The following is a 15,646-nucleotide window of genomic DNA, read 5'->3' on the forward strand; positions in this document are numbered from 1 at the left end:
TGTTACATATATGAGGGGAAATATTTTTAGGTGCCCCCACCCATAAATCATGTTACGAGAAACTAAACAAAATGAATTCAGGTTAAGAAAAATTCCAACATTTTTTATAAAGCTGAACAGTTTAAACAATTAAAATATTTATTAATTTATATATATATTATTTATTTTACTTATTTTGCAGTTGTAAATAAAAAATGGAAATAAAATCAATATTATGATGTTTAAAAAATAAATCAACATTTTTTTTTCTCAATAAGATATAATAAACAAAAAAACAGAGTTCTAAACAATAATTATTTTTTAAAAGATTTAAATGATTTAAATTCCAGTATTCCGCGATATAAAGTTTTAAACATAGAATTTGGAATAATGGTATCCAATTTTTTAAAAGTATTTAAATATAATATAAAAATGCATATGGGCAATTTTAAAATGAAAAAAAAAACCAACCACAGCTAAAATTATTTTAATTATTATATAATTTTATTTGCAGTTGATGCAACTTGGTTTTAACGCTTATTTTCCAAATAATATACGAAGGCATCTAATTAATAAAATCAACACAATGAACAATGCAATAAACGTTACTTACATTATTCGTTGTTTGCATCATTCACCATCAAATTTACACACAATTTAATTTCCATACAAAATGATGACGTCGCCGATTTTGCGTAAAAATTTGGCTATTTTACAAAAGAAAATGGAAGATGGGGCGATCAATTTGATTTTTAGAAAACAGCTAGTATGTGTAAATGTGGATAATGTGGACTATATTTAATTTATTTATAAAAGGATAAAAGAGTGTGGCTACTTTCCGCCAAAAATTTCCATATATCCGATTTCTGTATGATTTTAAGTGACTGTATTTACTAGTTACGTGCAAAATGAATGGCCGATCTCAAAAAATGTAAAAAAATATATATTTTGACTCTTCCCTTCACTTAAGAATTTACCAAAATTCAGGAATTCAATCAATTTTAATGAAATGTTCAGTGTTTATAATTAACGATAACAAAATATAATGAACTCATTTTTTTTTTTTTATCTTTGTGAAAATGTATTATCTTGTGTAAAGAATAAACACCTTTACTAAAGTTATATTTTATGTACAAAAGAAAATTCAGTTTTGGTTTTATGAAATAAAGCATTGTAGGTATTTATAATTAAAAATATATTTCTTGTGATCTTCAAAATAAAACAATATTTTAAAAAAATTGAGGTCCCGGGTTACTAAGAAAAAATAATTTAAAGAATGAGAGACAATTTCTACTAACGATTAATTTGAAGTAGTATGGGTGAACAGAACGGCTAAAAACCAGTTGTAAATTTATAACTTTCATTAGGAAATAATCATTTTCCTTTAAATTTCAATTCTATTTAATCATTAATAAAGAATTGTTTTAGCTTTTTAAAGAATAACTCGAGTAATGTAATTACTAAAGTTGATGCAGTATGCAGTTCGTATCGAAAAAATAAAAAGTTTTTAACATTTAAAATTCTAGAGAAAAACATTGGTAAACGAACGTTATCTTGAGTATTAGTGAATAAAAAATGTAAAAAGTTAAGTCTGAAACATTTTAAGAGAAAAATAAATTCTTACTTGTGTACCTACAAAAGTGTTCTAATTAAATAACCATTCCCTTTTTTACTACAGCAAAATCAAATTAATTGAACTAATACGTAACATAATCAAATCCTTCTTAAATAAGAGAAAAATCAAGGTTGTCCTCGACAGTCGTACATCTAAACAATATGATATAAATGCGGGTGTGCCTCAGGGGTCTATCCCTAGACCTTTATTATTTCTAATATTTATAAATGACTTCCCTGATAAAATTGTCTCTGAGATGGGTATATTTGCCGATGACACCAGGCTATATAACAGGCACGATGGGAAAACAAATGAACACATATCTAAGGAAATGGCAAAAACACTAGAGAAAGACCTTCAATTAGTAGTGGAATGGGGACAAAAATGGATGGTCACATTCAAGACTAAGCTTGTTTCCTTCAACAATTACATGAAGCCTTCTCAACCACAAATAGCTATGGCTAAAGATACATTATCTGAAAGTACTTCTTTCAAACTCCTAGGCTTAACGTTCACAGGGAACATGAGTTGGAACAGATACATCGAGAGCATTGCCAAGGCTGCTGCGAAGAAGGTGGGCTGTCTTTACGTGCTAGAAAGTATCCTGTACCTCTACAAGGCCACCATTCGCCCATATATGGAGTAATGTTATCACATTTGGGCTGGTGCCTCTGCTACTAGTCTCTCGCTTCTAAATAGGGTTCAAAGGAGAGCCGCTCACCTGCTATGTCCTGAACTGTCATCTAAGTTTCAACCTCTGTCCCATCGATGAAATGTTACATCCCTCTGCTTGTTCTATAAGTATTTTAATAATGGATATTCTGACGAACTACAAGCCCTTGTACCCCCTCGATGTGAATACCGCCGACAAACCCGACAAGCATCAAAATCCTGCCCCTACACAGTGGAGAACCCTAGATGTAAGAAAGCCTTTTACTCTATTAGTTTTTACCTCAGGACTGTTAGACTTTGAAACTCCCTTCCGGGTTCCTGCTTTTTCATATGTACTGACATGCAGAAGTTCAAGTGTAATGTGAACAGACATCTAGCTTCTCAACTCCCTACATAGTGCCCCTGCAACTTATGTCCCCGATAGTAGCCCCCCTACATAAGCCTAATGATTTATGTCAAGTATGTATTTATAAATAATTTGCATGGATTAAAGTGAAAAAGTCTACTTGATGACGGCTTCCGGTTTTCAAATCGAAAATTAAAAGGGGTGCTTATCCAAAAGCAGTTCATATTTCTTTCACCATTATATTTTAGGTCGGATTTTCTTCTTTTTTTAAGGGGGTGCAAGTCGTAATTTTTTTCCACATTTTTTATAATTATTGACACATAAGAAAATCTATGTGTTATATATGGTTTTACGATCTGGCAACTCGGATTTAGTGTTAATAGTAAAAATGTTAACTCAATTAACGAAGTGTTTACAAACTATTGACATTAAAAATCCCACCATGATCTAAGCGGTATAAAATTATGAGGGATTTTTTTATATAAACGCCGCTTGTCAAATTCCAATTTTAAAATGGAAAATCGACACCAAGTAAACTTTTTCAATGCGCGTTGTGTGCATGTGTGTGCGTGCGTGCGTGCGTGTGTTTTCTACATCGTCTGGCTGATTGAGATATCATCAGGTAACTGATTGCTTCAGCCTCCAAGATTAATAATTAGATACTTGCAGAACTTTGGTCTGTAAAGTTTTCTCCAACGCAGCGTGACGTTCGTCATCTTCTTCTGCTAAAATTTGGCTCCTGATATTCGACTCTCGAAGCCCAACAATGAGACGGTCTCTCTCCGCTGATGCCTGCTCCAATAAACACCTTTTAAAGAAGAAGAGAAGGCAAGAAAATTGCGGATTGATTGTAACCTAAAAAAAAAAATCTGCAAGTTTTAACGCGATTATTTTGGTAATTATACAGTTACAATCGATAATACTTACCTTCGAACGGCATACTCACCTGGCCCGGGCCCTTCGGGGCCTGGGCAACAAGTGTCAAGCAAAGACCATATGTGGGAGCAACCCCACATATAAGTTATTGGTCAATGTAGGGGAAACCCTTCACACCAATTGTCACTATCCAGCTCCCCTACTCCCCGGGGAGTTGGTCCGAATTTTTCCTTCACTCCACACATTAAAAAATGCCTAATTTGCTCGGTGGGGGAGCAAATAAATACCCTTACCTTCGAACGGCTTGAGGAAGAGTTCATTTGGCATATAGTTAAAGTATCGTTTCTGTAATATTCTGGAATCCCTTTTAGTTTCAATGTTTTAGCCATTACTTAAAATGTTACTGGAAAAGGTACATAGAGTCGATTTTAACAGTAACGACATATTTATTTCAAATGGTACTGTAGTAAAATCGCGGAACCAAAAATGTTAGATAATTTGATATTTTTTGCTATGATCGACGCGAAATTATCGTCTTATGTAATTAACCATGCGCTCCAAATTGTATTTGGAGGAGAATGCATTGCCCTGAACTTGGAGGTGAACGAGAGCGACCAACCGGACCTAGAGAAGATAGAGGTTCGGTTAATGGAGGGGTTAACAGATGACACATTCACAGCCTATAAGAAGTTTACCGTAGTTAAATGACTGGTGAACAAGTTGATGTTTACGCGAACAACATCAGACGATTGATCAGATTGGCTAGGTCAAGAGAGTTTGCTAGAAAGGCTTGCCAAACTAGTGATGGGAGTTCTCTTATGCCATCTATATCAAACTTCAGTAAGTGCCAAAAATTGAGAACCTGACTATGGCAGACACATTAGCGAGAGCAAGAGTACTGGCATTGATTAGGAACCAAACCCACCATGTGATCGTAGCTGTGCGTATACCCTGCAGTAAATATGCCGTTGCCACCAAAAGCAGCTCTAGCACCGGTATAAACTGCTACAGATTCAGCAGCAGAGGTCATATAGCAAGATACTGCCGAAGACATGGAACACATTTCTACCGATGCGGCAAAGTTGGACACAATCGAGAGGACGAGGCATCAGCTCAAAGTAGATGCGAATCGATGCCGATTCTGGAAGATAGCAAGAGTGTGACTTATTTCGCCAAAAGACTTTGCCCGACGACGACGAAAGCAACAATAAGTCTTGCGTGGATGACCAATCGACAGATCCAACGCCATTTCACCGGGAAAAGGGAACCCTCGAGGTGGCTAGTAATTGGAAATGATTGGGGATGGACATTACACATTACATGCTTACAATTTTCAAACGATCACAGATTCTGGCCCATACGTTTTCCGTGTGGAAGTAGTTAGCACGGCAGGACTCAACGAACGTGATTTGTCATCTGGAAAGTGTTTTTTTCTTTAGCGTAGTTTTTCGTGGGAGTTACTCACGGATAACAATAGAGCCTTCCGCAGTAAGGAATTCAGGACGTTCGCAGATGAGTAGGGCGTGAAACTAAGATTTCGCTGCGCATATGACCCAGCCGGGAATGACAGAGCTGAGCGATGGCACCGTGCTGGATGCGCTGTTCTATATCAGAGGCTGTCTACTGGCACAACGTGACCCTAAATGGCGATGACTCCCATTTGACTGCATCAGCTAATGCGATTTAGCGTTATGAAATCTGGGTAAAATGGGTTGATGTTGTGCCATCATCAGCAGGTCCTGAACACTGTCCTAACCAAGTTGGTGACTGCGTGTAGATGAAGGCACCGGAGAATCGCTGTTGGCCAGAATCGGATAACAGAAATAATCTGTCCACAGTCCGTTCTGGTGGATAGAATACCTTGACATGTCAAGAACGTACACCCCCGCTACAGTGTCCTAATGCCGGAGGACGATTCTGTTGCACAGCATCTTCAGAGAGATGTCAGAGAACAATAAATGACGATGAAATAGACACAGTCAGACGATTTACCTGCGGCAGAAGTGCTCCGCACCCTTCCGAAGAAGCCTACATTTCCAAAGAAGCCCTGCTTTGCAAAGGAGCACTCGACAAAAATGATCACCGCTGTGGAATGTCGTCTGTGTCATCGTAAGATCGGGAGGGGGGGCAACGGTATGAAGAGGCATAGAAATAAGCAGCCATGGTTGACATGTGCTCTGCTATAGAGCAGCAGTGGCACGTGAACCTGGAACCTTTCAGATACAAGAATAATACGATTATGCAAATTTAGGCGCTGCTGGGAGTCCAAAGCGTTAGAATAAAAGACGGATATTTTGCTTGACAAAGAGCTTTTAGTTTGTGCACGTTGCCTCGTTCGTCGCATGTGATTTTATTGATTATCAGAAAACAAGATAAAAAGAAGTAATCGTGGGAAAAATGAACACAAAATCATCCGACTCGACTATGTTTTCTTTTCAACTCGAAATAATTTACGTTACTGAAACAGGAATTAACTGGCTAAATACATTTTTCATTCGAGTAAATTATAAACAATATTTAGCACACTGTTTACCAAGCCCCAACCACTGTCGCTTCGCCGTAGTATTGTTTCCCTGTGCTTGTTTTACAAGCATGTCAATGGTATGTGCCCCAACGAACTTGCTGCGGACCAACCCGTCAATTAGCAAAATCCCAACTCTTCAAATTGGAGGTCTCCAGATGCTAGGAGACTTTCTATTTTAATAGCTTTTTTCCTTCCCTGCTCCTCGTTTCACTGACTAAAATGTAAATGTAATGTGAACAAACATTTCGCTGCACAACTCCCCACTTAGGATGCTCCTTACGGGTTAGTTGCAATGTGCCTTGTTTGACTTAAATATAAATTTAAAAAAAAGAAAAGAAAGATTTTATTAAGTAACTGCTGATTATTACTGTATCCGTTAAAATATTTTAGAAACTCGCTAAATATAATCTGGATTAGGTGGGTAAAAACATAGATTTTTAAGACTCACCGTAAGTTTTTGCACTCTTGCAAACTGGTGATGATGGCGGCGAGCAGCTTTGGGGTGTGATCAGCAGTAAACAGCAATTCGTCCTCTAGGACGGCGGCCAACTTGGCATGACTTAATTCACGATCCGGTTGAAGACCGTAAGCCTATCAAAAAAAATGAGATTAAAAAAAACGCAATTAAAGCAAAAAGCATAAGTCAGTGATTTAATTGCATCATAACTCTGCTTGACAATGTATGAATGGGTTAAAGTCTAATCTGAGTCTTACTGCTCCAGCTATAATATAAAGGAAAATTGTATGTGTGTTTGTTTGTATGTCCGGCTAAAAGTAACAATACAAAACAAACATCCATAAAGTTGGTATTTTATTTAAGTTACATTGTCCAAGATGTATAGTACACTAAATTTAGAAGAATAATCCATTCTTCAACCCAAAACTGATGAAGATTTTGTTGAGTTCAGTTTTCCAGCAAGATTATGTACTGAGTAAAGGGAAGTAACTCTGATTTTATATGAAGGAGTTAATTCCCTTATGCCAACTCATTCCAAAAGGAATCTATAAAATTTGTGTATGTGTGTCAAAAAGCTTAATGGGGAAGAAAAAGCAGTTTGGGAAAAGAAAGGGGAAACGGGTATAGAAAAGATAAATAGAAATTTTAATATAAATATATCATAGAAGCTTTCTGCTGGGAAACTTTTACAGAGAAACTTACCCTTTCGATGTTATTTAAGAGTTATTTCAGCAATTGTATTTTTCTTTCTTATTTGTCATGATGGTCAGTGAAAAAGGCAACTGTTATAGAGATACTATATAAAAAAATCTACACTCTTAAATTCACCGATGAGCTTGACAAAATTAATTTCAGAAGCAAAGATTTAGTTCATGTGCCTGTTTTACCGCATATCAACACTTTCTTCGTGTTATTAAGTACAAATTACAATATGCATTGTAATTGATCATTACAAAAAAAATTTCTTTAGTATAAAACAACGTAGATATGATCAACGATAGATATGAACAGACTAGAATATACATAAACATATATATACATGTATATATACATATATATGCATATACATATATATAAACATATGTATACATATATATATATACATATAGATACATAAATATACACATACAGACACATATATATAAATATATATACACATACACATATATATATCCACATACATACACACACACACAAACATACGCACACACACACATACATATATATATATATATATATATATAGAGAGAGAGAGAGAGAGAGAGAGAGAGAGAGAGAGAGGGGGGCAAAAAAATTGTGATAACAAATCGGTTTAACTAGTCGTAAAAAAAATGTGACAGCGGGTGGGGGAACGTTGCCCGGTTGTAAAATCCGATTAAATATGATAAATTGTGAGAGCCGGGGAAGGGGGAAATATATATATATATATATATATATATATATATATATATATATATATATATATATATATATATATATATATATAAACAGCACAATCACGTTGACACACCAGTTCTCGTCAGATCACCGAAGTTAACAATCGTTGAACCTGGTTAGTACCAGATCGATGACCATTTGGGAATTCTAAGAGCTGTATGTGCTCGCCGCTTATCTCGGCATTGCTTCCAGTCGCCCTGAACCTCTACTTACCACTGGTATTTAACCACGCCGAAGCAGGAGAGGTACGGTTGGTAATTGCGCAACTCCTGTCATAAAAATTGAACGCGCAGATTTCTTTATAGTGAGTATCCATAGATAGTCTGTCAAGACTGACGGACGCTTCAATATATATATATATATATATATATATATATATATATATATATATATATATATATATATATATATATATACTAGCTTTTAAGATGATTGATTATAACATTAACAACAAGAACGAATCAACGACTTTTATATCCTACTTACCTTGAGTATTTCCATGGCGTTGGGAATTCCATAACTTTCCCAGAGTTCCACCAATTCATCACCTTTTATACGCCTGTCCATGAAAAAGAAACGTTTTTAAATATCTGGTAAATATCGGTAAAAGTTCAAAGGTGATAAAAAAAAATGATGATGCTTTAGGTGTTTGCTCGTACACAAATTCAAAGATGCGGTTGGTTAACAAAAAAGAGGAATAGGCAGAGTACACGTTACTAAGGCAGTAGTTTTTACAATGGTAATGTCTGAGTTTGAATTTCACGTAAGTCGAAAGGATTTTTAACTGGATAAGTGTTTTATGTATTTAAAAATAATAATATAAAAACATAATAAAATGGTCAAGTTTATGAACCACCAATGAAAAATCGGAATTATGATACAAACGTGTATATATATATATATATATATATATATATATATATATATATATATATATATATATATATATATATATATATATAGGTGGGTGGATGTGTGTGCGTGAATTAAGATATATTCAAGCGTAATTTATGACCGGGCAAATCCAGGCGCCCCTTGCTTGAAATAAAACGAAAATAGTTGCCCATTCTCCGTAATTTTCGGTGCATGCTAATATTTTTCAAAACCAAGTACTTCATGAAATTTTGCTATCATTTTGTTTTTAACTAAAATATTCCGCCTTATTATGCACAAGTATCAATTACATTAACGAACGCTACAAGAGTGCTCCACGAGCCTATGGCGTTCAGTAATCGTCATTTATCGAACTGATAAGTTCTCAATAAGAAATAATCAGTTCGATGAGAGCGACGGGTGAAATAACATTTTACCTCTCGCACCCCAGAACCTGTCCCTTTATGCATATGCAACATAGTATCTTCTTCTTACCCTCGATTGTTGACGTCCAACGTTGTGAAAGACAAGGAAGCATTTCCCTGTGAGAGGAAGAAAGACTCGTGCTGGGGCATACCAGTTTTTCTGACGAAAGAGCGCCGGCGTCGAGACTTAGTACGTGGCACCTGGGGAGACGCGGTCTGCGATGATGCTGAAGGCAGATGATAGGAAGACGACGATGGCGGCGATGACGGCATCGTGCTCTCGATATCGTCGATCGACGGCGTTGAATGTTGAAACATCTCGCTGAGGAATTCATCGAACGTCACTTGGCCGTCGCCGTCCGCGTCCAATTGGTCGAACAATTGATGCACTTCCTGCGATAAAAAAAAAAAAGTAGCATACATAAAAGCATCCTTGTGTGTTGATTTACACATTTCTTTGGTTGGATCGTCACGTGTCGTCTTCATCAGAAACGCTCACTTGTGCAAACATCTGATGACACTATTGACGACGCCACGCAAGACGATATTTGCCATTTAAGACGGAACACATATTAATGAGAACGCAATAAATAGACGATATCAGAACTGGCAAGCATAAGAGAAAACCTCTATATAAAGTTAAGTATGGTTATATGTCCGTATATTTTAATGTACAGGATTAACTCCTAAAGTAATTAACCGATCATTACAAATTTTATAACAAAACTGCTAGGCGTAAGTGCGGGTAATATGGTATATATTTAGTTTAATTTAGTTTCGTGCAAATGGAATCAAGCCCTTTGTTAAAAAGTAAACGACGTCCGACTTTGTTGAAATTTTAACCATTGTTATTGGGCAACAATTATTTCTCCAAATTTCAAGTTCTTTTAAGTATGTAAAATGTGTTTAAGAGTAATAATATGGCCATAAACTTCGATTTAAAAATTCAAATATTTCAGATTTGCATTAAATTCCATTCATATTCATTAGACACCGATTAAACAAGACGCCCTGAATTTCAATTTTTTCTTAACTAGCGGAGGTACTCGGGATTGCCCGGGTACGGAGAGGTGGTGCAGTAAGAAACCTTGGGGGGAAATAAAAAAAAAAAACAGTAGGCAGCCCGAGTAGAGAGAGGTGTTAAAAAAAAGTGGTAGTAGGCAGGCAGGCTCGAACCCGTACCATGAAGGAGGAAAAGACGATGAAAAAAGAAACCTAACGTCTTAGCTGTTGCGTCCATCGCGAAATCGGAAGTTGAAAGCGTTGAAATTAAGTGTATTCAATCGAAAAGAGACGATGACTTGCGAAAATGTCGACGTAAAAACCGACCCCTTCTTGTAAAAAACGGCCCAGTTGAAGGTGAAGAATTAGGGTTTTAGGCCAATTTTTCGATATTTGTCGTCCGAGAGACCGGTTTTTGATTTTGTCACGTTCCGACGCGTCTGTCGGAAGTTTTTGCGAGACATACAAACACACAAACATACACACACATACACACATTTTGCCTTTTATATATTATATTCCCAATAAGCGTTACATTTTAGACATTATCTAGAATCAAACTCATGTAATGGACTTTGATGAAAATTGGAATAAATATTCTAGACATAAGGCTTAGTAGTATAACATGTGTAGATTAATCTCCGTACAGAGTTTTAAAAAATGGGTTAAACTGTTCTGTTCGAGAGTTTAATTATACCTACCTTGGGACGGGTATTCTTCGAGTGTGTTTATATATCTTGATCGAAACTCTGATGTCTACTCAGTCTGAATTGTGTAATTGATATATTCTGTATTTTATAAGCTCCTTTAAATATTGAATAATCCCTTTCATTCTGGTCGTCATGTAAAATTCTGAATGATCTTGGATTAGCCTACACTGGACTGGCACGAGGTCATTCGGTATTATAAGTGTCGCCCGAATGGTAGCTTATGAATGTTGGGTATTTTTAAAGAAAGTTAAATATTTAGTCCTGGCAAATTTCGGATGTGTAACATGAGAGAACGTCCCGAATCATGTCAGGTGTAGGCGTGACTCGTTTATGAAAATAATTAATGATGCTAGCAAGGTAAAACATCAAAAGCCACATATAATTTATGAATCAGGCTATACGAACTTGTTACGTTAATTTCGTGCTGCTCTTTTTACTTGGCCTTAATTTGAAAACGTTTGGTGACAAAATCTTTTTATGAATATAAATAGAAAGATAAAACAATAATTGCTGCTCCCTTACGATTGCATACACTTTGTAGATAGAATACTTTGATGATCATAAACTCTTAAAAGTCCCAAGATAGAGCACTAACTGCCACTCAAAGGATGTTTTCTTATCTTTATAGAGTACAAAATTGACGTCGAAATATAGAGGGGTTGATCTACGGCCTCTTTCTCACAGAAAAGGCTTTGCTACTTCTACGCAAGATGCTTGGCTGAGCTCCAATCACTGGTTCTTTCTTGTAAGACATTCACAACAAGAACTCGTCTTACTACCGCAACGGAAAAATACTTTTGTACGTAGCTAGAATATGTTTTAATATTTTATAGCAGAGCCTTTTTGCGATAGATGCCCGTCTGTGGGACAGATTATTGCGGAACTGGTTTCCTGCATAGTACAACGCGGTTGTATCCAAGTCCAATCTCAACAAATGCACATCATAAACCACCCATAAGTAATCAAACTTAGTTAAGGTCTTTGATTAAATTTAGTACTTTTATAGTTGTCTTCAACTTTTGACTAAAAATCATTCTATCCCATGAACCCTTATCTTCGAGTGGTTCTTGGCTTTGATAAGCGATGATCTCATGCGAAAAGTACTTCAAATGAATCCCGGTGCATTTCGATAACAGATAAGTACTTTTGTTTTTGTTTGGAGGGTTTTTTGTATTGTTTCTGTTTGTTTGTTTTGCTTTTGTTTTTATTTAAATTTTTCCTTTTTTTTCTATCTCTCTATCAAACTACAGCAGTACAAAAACGTCCACAAATAATCAATTTTTACGTGCACAAATCGCCAACGAAGTTCTAAGAAGCACTCATGTATTTAAATTCAAAAATTGGTCGATTTGAGGGATTCTGATAATTTAGTATATTCATATATTGGTCTATTTTTGATACGTTGTTCACTCAACTAAATACTGCATGAAAATGCTATAAAAATATATTGTAGTGTTTTTGATTGGTTATTCGGCACTTTAATACAATTTGCGAAAAAATGGTAATATATTAACAAATCTAAAACTGACATTTAAACTCTTATTTTATTTTAAGATTAATCCTATATCCGAAAATGAATTACTCACTTTATAAACTCCTTAAAATGGTGTTTCACTACTCTTTATCTTATCAACTTCAGAAACTGAAAATTCGTCAATATCCAATATGGCAGAAGACATCATGTTGGATTCTCATTTCTTACGTTAGCTTAATTTCATGTTATTCACTGGACTAAATGCAACAAGAAAATGCATTTAAACCATTTTTGCATTTTCTTTTATGTTTGTCTTGTATTTTGGGCGTGGCATTATTTATCTCATAGATTGATTCTATTATAATAAGATGCATTTTTGTAAACAAACAGCAAATATCTTCATCTTTATTTTTAATGTCATTTTTTAACTGACAAATCAAACTTTAACAAGTAAATTTACATTTATTCTTTTGAAATATCTCCTCTTTAAGGATTTTAGACACAGATCAAGTGTTAATTTGATGAAAGTGTTTATATGGAACGAACTGAATTCGAACTTGGTACAGTCGGGTTTTCGATCCATGTCGTGAACCTTTGCGTCATCGTCACTCCCATAACTTAAGGAGACGCTGGGAAATGAACCGCAGTTGTAACTACTCCACCATGTTATTGGCAATATAATAATGTATTTTATTTGGTTGTTTTGCTTTACAGCATATCAATCCTTTCCAGGTTATTTAATGCCGAATCCAGTTATTTTGGAAATAGTATTCATTTTGCATCCAGTTATTTTGTAGAAGTTTTTTTTTATATTCTTCAAGCTCTTGAACTTTCAATCGCTAGTTTGTAGCGTTTGGTTTGGTTGTTTTATAATGTATTTTATTGTTTTTGTTATCTGCCCTGTAGAACATGAATGAGTTCTGCAATGGGAGAGGGAAATGGGTTACAGTATTTAATATTTGGTACATTTAAAGTTAGGAAACAAGTCAGGAGGTGGGAGAGATAGAAAGTGAAAGGGAAAATGGGAAGAAGGAAAAGGAGGGAAAGGTGGGTTGTTGCTTTTGTTTTTGGTCTTGCAGAACAAAATTAAGTTTTGCAAAAGGAAGTAGAAAAACAAAAAGCATCAATGTTAGATGCATTTCATCTCAGGAAGCCATTATCTTCAGACAGCCTTATCTGGTAGTACCAGTGTATTTTTTGACAATTTATTTATAAAAAAAATAAATAAATAAATAAATAAAACTGAGTCCGACCCAGACAAGCTATATTATGACATTTTTTTTTTTACTAACAACTAATTAAAATATACATTACGAGTTAAATTTGATTCATTTTTCTATTTTATGCAAGTTTCAAAAATGTGCAAACAAAACAAAAGTTAAAACATAAAACTGCATCCCGGTTAACGTTGGATAAGCATAACTAGTATAAGCTATCTTATATTTGCTTCTTTGTTAACGTCATTTTCTGTGCTTCAACGGGGATCAGCATCCGTTGCCAGTAGGCACCACACCTGCTTATTGCTTTTATTATTTGTTTGTTTTCACGGTTCAATTAATATTTAACAACTACTTACACAAATACTCTGGTAAACCCAGTGCACATTAAACTCCTCACCCCTCAACCCTAACCCCTCACCCCTCACTACCAACCTACGCACAAAGAGATAAGAACTCACACGTCCACATATAATAAAACCTTCCCGTACACATACTCAAACTACTGTATTTATAACTACTAGCGAAACCTGTAGAAATTCCACAGCTGCATCTTTCATATGTAATATATTGCTATTGGGCATTCTGTAGACGTTCAGCGTGAATGGAGACCCCGCGATATCATTATAGCTCTTTTTTTTAACTGTAAAAGTATTTATCTAAGAAATCTAGCTAATGTAGTATCACAATATATCTCGTTATGACGGTTTATCTGCAATATCTTTATAGGAGTCATATATGACATATTTTCATTGTATGGACGCCACGATATCATTATACCATCTTCAGACAAAACAGATACTACCCTTGAATCTTAGCTAGAAGATCTAGAAGATATATTTTAGATACTACCCTTGAATTTTAGCTAGAAGATCTAGAAGATATATTTTAGTCTTACGTACGTACGGCCCAAAAGCGACATCATTTCTTTATTTCTTTTTTTTTTATTGCGTTTTCGGTGATCGGGAGATCCTATTCACTAAAAAGGAGGGTAGAAGGTGATAACATACTACGAAAATTAAATTAGCGTATCTCTATACTAATTTAATGTTCGTAGTATATTATCACCTTCTACCCTCCTTTTTTATAATAAGATCTCCAGATCGAATAATTTATAATCTCGAAAGCAAGGATGGAGTACTGTTGCCAAATCTGGACAGAAGCTGCTAGAAGCAGTTTATCCTGCCTTGACAGAGTTCAAAATAAACTTCGTAGCCTAGTGGGGGATGCCCTTTTCTCTTCCTTGCAACCTCTGTCCCAGAGAAGATACATTGCAAGCCTGTCTTTGTTTCATCGTTATTTCCATGGCAAGTGCTCGTCTGAGCTCCAATCTTTGGTTCCCCCTCGCTAATCTTTCACGAAAAACACTCCTCTATCTGAAACCACTGTCAATAATTATCTCGGCTCTTTATCTGTGCCTAAACCAAAACGTAGATTCCATGAACAAAGCTTCTTTCTTAGAACTGCACGCCTGTGGAACTCCCTCCCGTTTGCCTGTTTCCCAGCTGACTACAATTTGGTTGTCTTCAAGTCCAACATAAACAAATTCTTGATGAACCGTCCCTTTAAGTAATCAAATTTACCAAATTTCCATTACTAACTATTACTACAATATTATCCCATTGACTACTGCACACTCAATAACCCTTATCCCCGAGTGGCCTCCGAGCCTTGATAAGTGGTGACCCCTACGTAAAAAAGTGACACACCTACGTACGTACGTTAAAGGTACTATCGTATTAACCCTAACAGATCTGATATATATATATATATATATATATATATATATATATATATATATATATATATATATATATACGAGTTTTATTTTATATTACCGTATCTTTCTGATAAGTTACGTTATTGTTTCAGCTACCCGGCCGTTTGTTTGTTTTTTGTTTTTTGTTTTTTGTTTTTTTGCCGTCTGTAACTTCCTCAGACTTTTACAGAAAACGGCCGGGTAGCTGAAACAATAATGTAACTCATCAGAAAGATACGGTAAGAAAAAAATAAAACGCATGTTTCCTCTACAACAGTAT

General features: G+C 35.4%; 1 protein-coding gene across 1 annotated transcript in view; it reads right to left on the reverse strand.

Annotated features, from left to right (window-relative positions):
- Window positions 1-15,646, reverse strand: part of LOC145239840 (uncharacterized) — a 67,735-nt gene that overhangs the window by 36,393 nt on the left and 15,696 nt on the right. Inside the window, exons 3-6 of the mRNA XM_080103387.1 lie at window positions 9,275-9,597; window positions 8,393-8,465; window positions 6,461-6,603; window positions 3,280-3,420 (exon numbers count right to left, since the gene is read on the reverse strand). Of these exons, the coding sequence (XP_079959513.1) occupies window positions 3,280-3,420; window positions 6,461-6,603; window positions 8,393-8,465; window positions 9,275-9,597 (680 nt within the window). The remainder of the gene's footprint in view (window positions 1-3,279; window positions 3,421-6,460; window positions 6,604-8,392; window positions 8,466-9,274; window positions 9,598-15,646) is intronic.

This window comes from Euprymna scolopes, chromosome 19 (assembly GCF_053919585.1).
Source record: "Euprymna scolopes isolate OS-2025 chromosome 19, ASM5391958v1, whole genome shotgun sequence".
Lineage (NCBI taxonomy): Eukaryota > Metazoa > Mollusca > Cephalopoda > Sepiida > Sepiolidae > Euprymna > Euprymna scolopes.